This window comes from Clarias gariepinus, chromosome 3 (assembly GCF_024256425.1).
Source record: "Clarias gariepinus isolate MV-2021 ecotype Netherlands chromosome 3, CGAR_prim_01v2, whole genome shotgun sequence".
NCBI lineage: Eukaryota > Metazoa > Chordata > Actinopteri > Siluriformes > Clariidae > Clarias > Clarias gariepinus.
The window spans coordinates 24,506,098-24,518,121 of NC_071102.1; the positions used below are offsets into that span (position 1 = coordinate 24,506,098).

The following is a 12,024-nucleotide window of genomic DNA, read 5'->3' on the forward strand; positions in this document are numbered from 1 at the left end:
AGGATGCTTCGATAGCGGCCTTAAGCTCATCCAGAGTGTTGGGTCTTGCGTCTCTCAACTTTCTCTTCACAAAATCCCACAGATTCTCTATGAGGTTCAGGTCAGGAGAGTTGGCAGGCCAATTGAGCACAGTAATACCATGGTCAGTAAACCATTTACCAGTGGTTTTGGCACTGTGAGCAGGTGCCAGGTCGTGCTGAAAAATGAAATCTTCATCTCCATAAAGCTTTTCAGCAAATGGAAGCATGAAGTGCTCCAAAATCTCCTGATAGCTAGCTGCATTGACCCTGCCCTTGATAAAACACAGTGGACCAACAACAGCAGCTGACATGGCACCCCAGACCATCACTGACTGTGGGTACTTGACACTGGATTTCAGGCATTTTGGCATTTCCCTCTCCCCAGTCTTCCTCCAGACTCTGGCACCTTGATTTCCGAATGACATGCAAAATTTGCTTTCATAAGAAAGCTGCTTCTCTGTAGCCCAGGTCAGGCGCTTCTGCCGCTGTTTCTGGTTTAAAAGTGGCTTGACCTGGGGAATACGGCACCTGTAGCCCATTTCCTGCACACGCCTGTACACGGTGGCTCTGGATGTTTCTACTCCAGACTCAGTCCACTGCTTCCGCAGGTCCCCCAAGGTCTGGAATCGGTCCTTCTCCACAATCTTCCTCAGGGTCCGGTCACCTCTTCTCATTGTGCAGCGTTTTCTGCCACACTTTTTCCTTCCCACAGACTGCCCACTGAGGTGCCTTGATACAGCACTCTAGGAACAGCCTATTGGTTCAGAAATTTCTTTCTCTGTCTTACCCTCTTGCTTGAGAGTGTCAATGATGGCCTTCTGGACAGCAGTCAGGTCGGCAGTCTCACCCATGATTGCGGTTTTGAGTAATGAACCAGGCTGGGAGTTTTTAAAAGCCTCAGGAATCTTTTGCAGGTGTTTAGAGTTAATTAGATTCAGATGATTAGGTTAATAATCTCATTTAGAGAACCTTTTTATGATATGCTAATTTTTTGAGATAGGAATTTTGGGTTTTCATGAGCTGTATGCCAAAATCATCAATATTAAAACAATAAAAGGCTTGAATACTTCATTTGTGTGTAATGAATCTAAAATATATGAAAGTCTAATGTTTATCAGTACATTACAGAAAATAATGAACTTTATCACAATATGCTAATTTTTTTTAAAAGGACCCGTATAAAGGTTTTATATAAAGTGTATGGGGATATAAACCATTACATGCTGTGAAATAATTACTGAATGTAAAATTTTACAGAAGTAAAAACTCTACGTTACTTAAAAACCACTGTGATGTCCAAGACCTTAAAACTCACAATGGATTAACGGTCATTAATTAAATCATGAGAATGGAAAAAAAAACAAAAAAAACAACAACATCCACAAAACCTGCCCTGCCCTGTTTTTTACTCATCACCACCAGCTGGTCATCACTAACACCTCGCTTTACTCCACCCTGCTGTGTACACTGCATCCAAACAAACAAAGAAACTAAAACAGAGCTAACAAAGCAAACCAAATGATAACATCACATTATTAATAATAATTTTTTTTAAAAAAGGTGCCATTTTTAAAACAGGAACTCGAAGAATAATTTGTAAGAAAGAGCGTAAACACCCCTCTCCCAGCTTGGTAATGTCACAGCTGAGAGTGTAGGATGTTTACACACCTGCTTACACAGAAACGCGACGGGAGCACCAGGACGCGCCTGATAACATCTGCCATGCTAATCAATCAAAGGTACAATGGCGCGCGCTGTGGCCCGCGACTGCTGCGTCTCCTCTAAAGGCTAAAACGCTCTTGAAACAAGGGTGTTGTGATCTGGAGGTTGTGATCGGTGGTGATTTAGTATCACTGTTCCGGCGACGGAGTAGACGCTCAGTGGAAGCAGGACGCTGCAAACATCCGACTGAAAGCCTTCACTGATATCACCTCAAGCTTCCAGTCAAGGATGTTTACAGCACCTCCAAGCCTCCAGTAGTGGTTTTGCATAAAGCTCTTTTCTCTTTTTTATTTTTATCATTTAACTTCTTTTACGCTTTTCCTGGGGACCCACCTGTCGTTTAGGTGGCTTGAGGTCATCTCTCGGGACAATGTCGATGAGGAAGTCAAACTGATCGAATTTGGTGATGGCCATGGCGATGTCATTTCTCTGATAAAGACAAAAAAAAAAAAAAGTGAGAGAATACATTCAATTTAAAATACATTCAGGTGCCTTTACAGTCTGTGAAAGATTAGTTACAGGTAGACCCTAACTTACAAAGAGCTCCGTTCCGGGAGCATGTTCGTAAGTCGTATTCGTTCTTAAGTTACAATGTAACATATACAATGTAAAGCATACCAATCCACTTTATTAAATTTCTGTCCACTTTCCCCCACACTGCCATCATGTGGCCAAAAACCACAACGGAGCCTAAGGAGTACTTAATCTCGCAGTGCTGTCTCTGCACCTTTAAATCCCAGATGCCATTTTGTCTCAGAGCTGTTTTCCACTGTATTGGACTGTGATCTCTGTTTTGTTGAGGGATTTTAAGAAATTAGGATTATTCACCACTGGTAGAAATGGTGAGGGAGAGGGGCAGTGTGGTCGACTCTTTTTCTCCCGCACCCCCACATGCAAAGACATATGATATACTTTGGACATTTTATACATTTACTTAAAAAATGAAAATATCTGGTGCATTGCAGTATCTTTTTTTTCGCATAATACAAGCAAGCTACTTCTGTGATTTGCTCCCATGGAAATTTGTAACTCGGATGTTCATAAGTCGGAGACTACCTGTAATATTTTTCATTAGCTGTAGTCAACAAGACCAAAAAAAAAAAGGAAAATAATGAGCATAATCAGTCATCTGATTCAATATTATTGACATCAATACACTTTTTGTGATATTAAAGGTACTACGTATATATTATAACACGGATAAACTTCATGATTAAACGCTGTACTAAAGCTAAATGGACCTTTGACATTTTTCTGTACGCAATGTTTCCACTCCCTTGTTTTCCAATCCAAATTAGTATTTGGTAGTCAAACAAAAATATAACAGACTAGTTTTATATATACCTATATAGTACAGTGATTCTATTTTTGTCAGAGAGAGACGTACTTTTGGGCTAAATTTGATCCACTGTGAGCAGTACTAATCTGAAACCTTTTCATCTTTAAGGCTGTAACGGTCCACAGTCCACCCCCGCCACTTATCCATGTGGTACTTTTCACAGGATACTGGCTGCCAAAACCCACCACCCCCTGCCACCGTCACCCCTCACACCAGCAGCTGTTTTTAGCCTCGTGATTAATACTGGGTGGCTAAAGGGTCATATCCCTGCAGTTGTTCCAGTGATGAGCGTTGTCAGGGTGACCTGATTGACGCGCGGCCTTCACAAAGGCCAGCGCCGCAAAAACACGCGCCGCCTTGGCAACAGGAGTCGACTCGTGGTGAAATTTACATACCTGGTTGATGGCGCGCTTGATTTTACATTAGTAATAACGAACCTGTACTGGACAGTCCCCCCACCTAATGCAAAAGGGTATCAATTTACCAGTGAAAGAATCTTTCTAGACCGATATGTTTTAAATATATTTAAATGTGTAGAGAAGAGTAGATTAATGAAGCTACAAAATAATTTATTCTTTTTAAGTGTTACAACTAAGCCATGACTCAAACTTAGTGCTTCCACCAAAACCAAAAAAAAAAGAAAGAAATTTCACACATCTGTAATAGAGACGCATACATGTATTTACATGTGAAGAAGCTGAAAGTTTGTGCAACAGGTCTGACTAGCTCATATAAAAGTTATGGGAATTGAGTAGTGCTGTCTAATCGCATAAAAACCTGTGCAACAATTTAATCACAAAAAGTTTGCAATTGTTTACTGGATTTGTTAATTATTTATTTATTATACAAAGATTTTAAACACTTAAGAATACACTTAATAGTTAAATATCGCAATCGAAATGTGCATCAATAGGTTTTGGTTTAAAAAAAAAAAATAAAATCATCTAGCCCTAGAATTGTAATTTTTTTCCACTTGGAGTCAAACTATTAAAACAATGATAAAGCAAAAGACTTCTAATAATCAGAATCCGTTAGCTGACGGTTTGACGAGAGACGAGAGGTTAAAGGTCAGGCGTCTTACCTGTAGCGTGCGCCGTTTGTTGTCCTCAGTGTGGATCCAGGCTCTCAGGGTGAGCTCCGTGATGAAGATCTGAGCAGCTTTGGCGAACAGCACCGGAGCCTCGGCACTAATCATCTACAGCGGGGTTGGCACGGAGAGGGTTAAAATGTTCGGCAAGCAACAGGCGCGCGCATACACAAATTCTCATGGTCAGAGCAAAGGGGCAGAGCACATTTTACACACACACAAATAAGGTTGGACCGCAGTGCGTCCCCAAGGTCTTTTCTCGTGTCAGCGACGCTGAAGCTCGTAATTGCCTTGGCTTTCTGTTCTAGTTTAACCTTCTTCCCCACTCTGAGCTCTGGGTTATTTTAAGCATGTGAACACCACTCTGCACTGAATGCATGCTTCCCACACAGGTCTCGCTTTAACTACAAGATAAACAGTGCGCTGGACGGGACAACTCAAAATGACACGAGATGGCTGACGGATTTTAATTGGAAAAGGAATTAAATTAAATAGTGAAAGATATTTATCAGTTCTCTCTGGACACAAATGAACGGGTGAATGAATGTGACAGGACGGCGCTTTTATATATATATATATATATATATATATTTAGCCGAACCTGTTGCTCTTACCTTTACGTCTTCGTCCAGCTTCATGATTTTCTTTATGCGGGCGAGTGGAAGCTCCTGCACGCGAAAATCCTTCTGAAACAGAGCGGGAATGTGTCACAGCAGGTTCTTTTTACGTTTAAAAAGCAGATTCGTCAAGCGTAAATACATATGCACTGGATTATACACGCGTGGAACGTGTCTTCATTTCAGTTCCACCTTTTGCACAAATCAGTAAGGCATCTATTATCAGAAATAACACACACACACACGCACACACTGAGGGTTTAAGGAAAAAATAAGAAATAGAAAAAAAGGGGGAAAAAAATCTCTTATATTGTGATTGAATGTTTTATTTTTCGTTTTATTATTTAAATGTCTCCACTAAACTATGTAATGTAAAAGGGTTATAGTTATTGCATTTTAGTTTATTCTTTAATTAATCTGTGTCATCACGTTTATTTTCCTTTAATTTCACCTGTTCAGGTAGCAAAAGTCCACAAGTTTTATATCTATTGTTTAAACATATTTCCATTTTGGAGCTAATTAGATTATTTCAGCATGTAGTAATGTACGCCATAATGCATGACATCATAACAACGGAAGAGTTTGTGAAATAGGATTATAGCTGATTTTTTTTTTCTTTTAATAGCAGATTCACAAACCAGAGAATCATTTGTTCTCGGGTTCTCAGTCGTACCTTTACTTCCTATCCAATTCCAAACAGTTTGACTTGATTTACTTGAATGTGCATGCTTCGGAGTGTCTTATACCCACAATAATGACTTTACAGTAAAACCTTGGATTGCAAGGTCTTGATCACTTTGAGCCGATGATTCTTTATTCCCTCGTGCACTGCGGCATTGTGGGTAATCGTCGTCCAATGCCCATCTCAATACGCGTACTATAACACTATGACCACGTGTGTGTGTGTGTTTGTGTGTGTGTGTGTGCGCGTAAAGCATTTTTAAAAAAAATGTTTCCCAGTGTAGTTACTGTTCTTTAGTAACTATACTGCAACAACCGCCCTCGTGGTGGGGAAAAAAAATTAAAACAGCTGCAGCCGTGTGGGAGATGAATCTGTTTAACGATGATGCAACGTCATCGAGTGTCACCTATTCAAAAGGTAAAGTGCAGGTTAATTTGTTTTATTTTGACTACATATTTTTGTATGAATATTTTTTAGTTATATTAGTTTCTTTTATTTCTTACATGGAGATTCACTTTGATATACGAGTGCTTTGATGTACAAGCATCCGGAACAGATTATGCTTGCAGGATCTTCCAAAGTTTAACTGTAGTTTAAATCGCTGTTATCTTGTTTCTTACAGTGACGAAATTTCGACACGTCCTTTATCTCATTATACATTGGGGGTAAAGGGACTTGCACCCCTAAGGACTCTTACAGTGCTGCACTTGGTGGTGCTGGGGTTTAAACCTGATCAGTAATCCAACACCTTAACCACTGACCTTATAACCGTGAGCTTTTAGTGTAACTTGTGGCATCACCCGTTTACTTATATATGTGAATCACGTACCACAGTTAGGTTCCTGATCTCCTCCATGACCCTGGGCCAGAAGGACTGCAGGTTCTGCTGGGCATCTGTCCCCGCTGCTCCGAACGAGTCTCCTGACATCTTCAGACTTGCTATATAAAAAAAAAGTTTAAAGAAAGCACAAGAGGAGAGAGAGAGAGAAAGAGAGAAACCAAGGTTTAATGCTTTTGTGAAAAACACTGTGTCAAAAAGGAAAGCTCATACTTTTAAAAAGCAGGTGAAAAATGTTAACTCATTAAGACCTCAAGCTGAATGTGAGGAGAAGTTTCTACAGCTGCAGTAAGGTACTACAGTAAAACAGAAACAAGTCTCAGAACTCAACCCTGGAGTTAGAAGGCCACATCTCGCACGTCCACAATGTTTTTGAGGCTCGCACCAAATGGGTTACTCTGACCAGGCAGCTTTGTATGGATCCTAAGACACACACACAGTTGTGAAATGTGCAGGCCAGGGCTATTGGGCCTGGTGCTTGGAGAGCAAAGCTGGCAGGTTACTATGGCATGAGAGGAATTCTGCTAAGAAGCTCAGCCAACCTGCCCGAGCTTGTGCTTCTGAGGAACTTGCAGTGCCGCTCACGCTTCTTTCTTTTAACCACTCCGGCAAAGAGAGAGAGAGAGAGAGACAGGGAGAGAGAGAGAGAAAAAAAAGAAAATCCAAAAGAAATCCAAAAATAGCTGGGTGGGGTGCCACTGGCGCATGAGCGAGAGTCAAGACAACTAGGTCTTGTGCAATACCAGTATATAATTCAAGAGCAAGACGGAGTGCTAAGTGCTTTAAGACAGACTTTGGTGTGGCATCACTATGTGGGTCAAATGGACATCAGAACACACTTGCAGAAATGCAGGCTTTTGGGGAAAGGGAGCCCCCCACTCCCCCTCAAAAAACAAAAAGACCAGTCACTGTCTATGGCTTTGAAAAATGAGAATGTGGATCGATATCCTTAGGACGGAAACAATACCAATAAATAAATCATGCGCATCGACGAGTCCTGGGCTGCACTAAAACATGGGCCTGGCTCTTTTTTTTTTATTTATTTTTTTTTTAAGTGTAATAAAAGAAACTAGAACACTGCAGGTTTGCTGCTAAAGAAAGACAATTGTGTTTGAAGTATCAATAAAAATAAAAAAAAGGAAAAAAAAGAAAAAAAAAGTTAAGTGCCTCGGTCAGACGTGCAGTTTATTCATTTGCTAAGGTTAATTAAGGAATGAATAAAATACATAAAGCAGCATCTGTGGTGGACAGAGATGAGGAACAATAATTAGAAGATTCACTTAAGCTAATTACCACACAGTAAAATAAAAGGAGGAAAAAAAAAGACGCAAGAAATGGAGAGGTGAATGAGAACAGTGAATCCTCCAGGCTGTCTGTTTTAACTTGTTAATTTTTTTATTATAACGCATGAGGAATGACCCCGGCCTCGAAGAACTCTGCGTTATAAAACCCTCCTGGCACGGACCGGGTCTAAAATCCTGTAGTGTGTAATGTGTGTAAAGAACCCTGGATTTTTGCTTTCGGTCCCAGAAACACATAAAATAAATAAAATAAAAAGTACCCAAGCTGTCTGCGTATTTTGTGCTCGTGAGTGTGGTTTGCTCTTGCCCTTTAGCAAAGCAGGACAGCAGTGGTCCTGGCGGCGGCAGCGATGCTGGTGTTGAATTTCTCCTGACCTGTTCGCTCACCTCGCTGGCAGCATCTACTGCTCTTCTGTCTCTCGGAAAGAGATTAAAAAAAAAAAATTTTTTAAGTCGATGCTGCCTGCCTGCACGAGCTGAATCAGCAGGATCTCTTTTGGCCCGCAGCGTCGCTCACCAGCACCTCGGCGAAGGTGTCCGCCTCCATTTCGCACCTCCCAGAGCTGCACGGGGTTGAAATGGTGGACTGGAATATGCCGCGGTTAATTAGCTCCGTTGTGAAAGGCTGTTATGCAGTTTTGTTTTGTTGTTTTTGGTTTTTTTTTGCGTCACATGTTCGATGTTTGATGAAGCGACATGACACGAGAAAAGCGTCTCAACAGACATGAACCCGGTGCAAGCTTAACACAATCACGTCACTACGGAGAAGAGAGTTTCCATTCAGGAGCGGTTCAACTACTCGATACGAGAATCTGAGAATAACTGTCTCGGGACGACTTATGAAACTTGAGACACCAGACATTTTCACAACTCGCAGGAAAAAGTCGTTAGCTGATGCTAATTAACGACTCTTACACTTACACACTTGAGAGCTTCAGGGTTCGAGTTATTCACTGTCCAGCGTTTTTTCTTCTTCTTTTTTTCAGTCACTGATTTACACTGCAACTCCTGTTGTTATGTCTAAAGTCCAAAACGAATGTCAACATCGGCTTTATTAAAACAACCTCAGCCTTACAAACGCGGCGCTCAGCTCCGCCGCCTGGTAACAGTTGCTAGGTCTGACGTGCTGAATTTTTAAGGAAGCTTCACGAGTGCGGCCGTGATGTTTAAGGTCACCGCGATGTTCGTGTTCGCCTTCCTAGAGACTTTTAATGCCAAATCCACTGCGTCTTATTAAAGCTATAGGGTAACAAAATCAGAGGAAAGTCTTGCCTTCCATTCCGGTTTCCTCCTACAGTTCGAAGACATGTAGATTAGGCTAATTGGCGTTCCCAAATTGCCCATAATGTGTGAATTAGGGTGTGAGTGAGTGAATGTGTGTGCCCTGCGATGGATTGGTACCCCGCCTCGGGCCCTAAACCTGCTGGGATAGACTCCAGGTCCCAGCGAGCCTGAATACTGGATAAAGCAGGGTTTGAAGATAAGTCAATGAGTGAGTACTGACTTCCCTTTTTCTACATACAGGACCTCACAGAATGCTGCATCTCGGAGTCAGAAAGAGACCGTTTTTTTTTTTTTTGCTGCATGTGTGTAAACTTTATAACTTTACAATCTTTCAGCAGCATTTAACTAGAAAAAAAACAAGTTGGTGCTAAATACTATTTTTTTAATTGTTATTTTAAAGTCAGGATCAACAAGAGATTCATCTAGGCCCTATGTGAAAAAGTAATCGCCCCTCAAACCTAATAACTAGTCGCGCCTCCCTTTGTGTTTGCGATAACCGGCGAGTCTCTCACATCGCTGGGGAGGAATTTCGGCCCGCTCTCCTTTTGCAGAATTGTTTTAATTCGGGGTTTTCGAGCATAAACGTTCTCTTTAAAGTCCAGGCTTTGACTGAGACACAACAAAACCTTAATTTTTCCCCCGGAGGTGTCTTTCGGATCATTGTCTTGCTATGGAACCCATAACCCACCTAAGTCTTTAAATAGTAGTCTTTATGTAAGGCTTTAGGATAACCAGGATGTTTTTTTTTTTTTTTTTGCCAAATGTAAGACGAGTCCTTGTGTTCTTTTTGGTCAGCAGTGGCTTTTGCCCTGGAACTCATAGATGCCATTTTTGCCCCAGTCTTTCTTTCTTATTGTTGAATCCTGAACACAAACCTTAACTTGAGATCTTACTTACATACTTTTCATTTTATTATTTTATTTATTTTTTACAGATTTGGACAACTTTACCCTGTTAATAAATAAAATCATTGTTTAAAAACAAAACTTCATTTTGTATTTACTCAAGATTATCTCTGTTTAAAATGTGTTCGAATAGGGGGCAAATACTTTTTTCACAGTTTGGTCTTAAAAAAAAAAAAAAAGTCAAAGTTTTGACAATGATTCATTCATGCTAGTTAGACACCGACCATGGAACTGAAACACACACACACACACACTGAACCTCTCACCTACTGTTTAATCCTGATCCTACACTACAAACCCTCTTTCCCGCCTCCAAAACATCTGGGTATAACGGAAGTGGGTTTTTTTTCCCCCAAGGTGCCCTTTCCTAGTTACAGTTGCTAAGCTGCGATTGGCCCGAAGTGGTGTTTGGACAAACAGAGGGGGGTTAGCCGCTCACAAAAAAAAAAAAAAAAAAAAAAAAAAGATAAATTAGCTCGATCTCAAATTAATTTAGTTTCTATAACGGGTTTGTGAAAAGAATAAAAAACGAGCGCGAGGGAGGGAGGGTGTTTTTTTTTCTCGCAGTGATCTTCTGTATTGCGTTATCGCGGCGTGTCTTTCTCCTCCCCACCCTCATTCCTTGAAAATGGAGCGCTGATGAGAGCAGATTTGAACGGGTAACACAACCTTATCTGACATCTAAGTGCTAAAGGCAGGGGAGGTGGGGGGAGGGGTTTTGGGCGATAGTGCTGAGAAATGGGCGCACACCAATTTGACAAAAAGGGATTATGTGTGTGTTTAAAAAAGCATATCTTCAGATTCGGATCTGCGTGAAAACTGAAAAGCGTGGATCGTACTCTTTTAGAGAGTCTCACTGAAACGTCCTGTGTCGTCCTCGACGGTGCGAAGCGCTCGGTGTGCAGAGCGTCCCGAAAGTAAACAGGTTGCTACTGATGCTTTCTCACAATTTTATTTGGAGCGCAACAATAATAATAACAACAACAATATTTCAAGAAGGTCATTTCAAGGATATTAAAACACACTGGTCGAGTGATATTCAGGACTCGTTAACTTCTGTGACATTCTCACACCGAGGACGGTCAAGGGAGAGAGAAAAAAAAGGGAAAAAAAAAGCTGCCGCGGTTACTGGTTAATCATCTACTGCAACGAAACAAAGCGCTGAGCAACGCGCTGCGATGCATTACAAATTAACCGAAACGAATAACCTTGTGCTTGTTTTTGATCGCAGGGGACACGGGGACGGGATCTCATAGACCGGACGCATGCTGTAGCTGCGGCATATGACCTATGAGTAATCACGGCCCGCCTATATAGCTCGCTGTTCCTCGTCTCAGCCTCGCACCAACTCCGGGAAGCTGTTACTGATCTCTCAAGGTCATTCAATAGAAAGAGAGAGAGCGAGAGAGAGAAAGGATAAAAAAAATAAAAATAAAAGGGAGATACGGTAGCAGAGGCTCCTGCTCATGGCTCTTGCTGACCCCGTGTTAAACCCGAGGACATTTTTGCGTGCCGGTGTCTCTAGAGAGCAAGCTGATGCTGAAAGAGCCTCTCTCTCTCTCTCTCTCTCTCTCTCTCGTGTGAGGCATGCACTGTCCTCTCGGTCTCTCACGCTCTCGCAGCTGACTGAGCGACTGTGCGAGCCGCTCTCACATTCTTGTGACCTTCATACGCCAACAGGCCGCTGCTAGCACAGGAGGGAATGACGAGCTTGGGGGGGGGGGGGTTTATAATAATAATAATAATAACAACAATAACAGAAATAAAATCAACCGCTAGCTCCTGGCTGCTTTTTTTTTTTTTTTTTTAAATAAATAAATGAAAAAAGAGAGAAAGACCGCTGACTAGAGTTAACACGTGTGGAAGAGATCGCCTTTACACGGACGGACGGACGGACGTACAGATGGGATTTGTTGCTCGTGCTTCTCGATCGTTTTGTTTTTTCTTTTTCTTTTCTTTTTTTTTTCTTTCGTATCGGCAGCGGACCGGCGAGAGGCTTAAATGATATTCAAATCTCATGCAAACAACTAATCGCAGTGGGATCTGGCAGTGAGTTGAAGCTATTTTTAGATCCCTCAAATCCCCCCCCCCTCCCCCCCAGCATACACACTCCTCCTTCCCTCTCATCAGGCAGGACTACTATTCGAGGTACGAAAGTGGAAACTTTCAATTAGAAGCAGAACAGAAATGGGAATGGAACTCAGATTCGTTTAAGTGTGCATTAAAACA

At 41.6% G+C, this 12,024-nt stretch overlaps 1 protein-coding gene across 5 annotated transcripts in view; it reads right to left on the reverse strand.

The window, feature by feature from the left end:
- nfyc (nuclear transcription factor Y, gamma) overlaps nucleotides 1-12,024 on the reverse strand; it is a 34,047-nt gene that overhangs the window by 10,475 nt on the left and 11,548 nt on the right. For 3 of the 5 annotated variants that reach the window (XM_053491530.1, XM_053491533.1, XM_053491529.1), the window contains exons 2-5: nucleotides 6,297-6,406; nucleotides 4,783-4,854; nucleotides 4,163-4,276; nucleotides 2,076-2,171 (exon numbers count right to left, since the gene is read on the reverse strand). In XM_053491530.1, coding sequence (XP_053347505.1) covers nucleotides 2,076-2,171; nucleotides 4,163-4,276; nucleotides 4,783-4,854; nucleotides 6,297-6,395 — 381 coding nt within the window. In that variant the 5' untranslated portion in view covers nucleotides 6,396-6,406. The remainder of the gene's footprint in view (nucleotides 1-2,075; nucleotides 2,172-4,162; nucleotides 4,277-4,782; nucleotides 4,855-6,296; nucleotides 6,407-12,024) is intronic. The other 2 variants (XM_053491532.1, XM_053491531.1) reach the window with 1 other exon arrangement.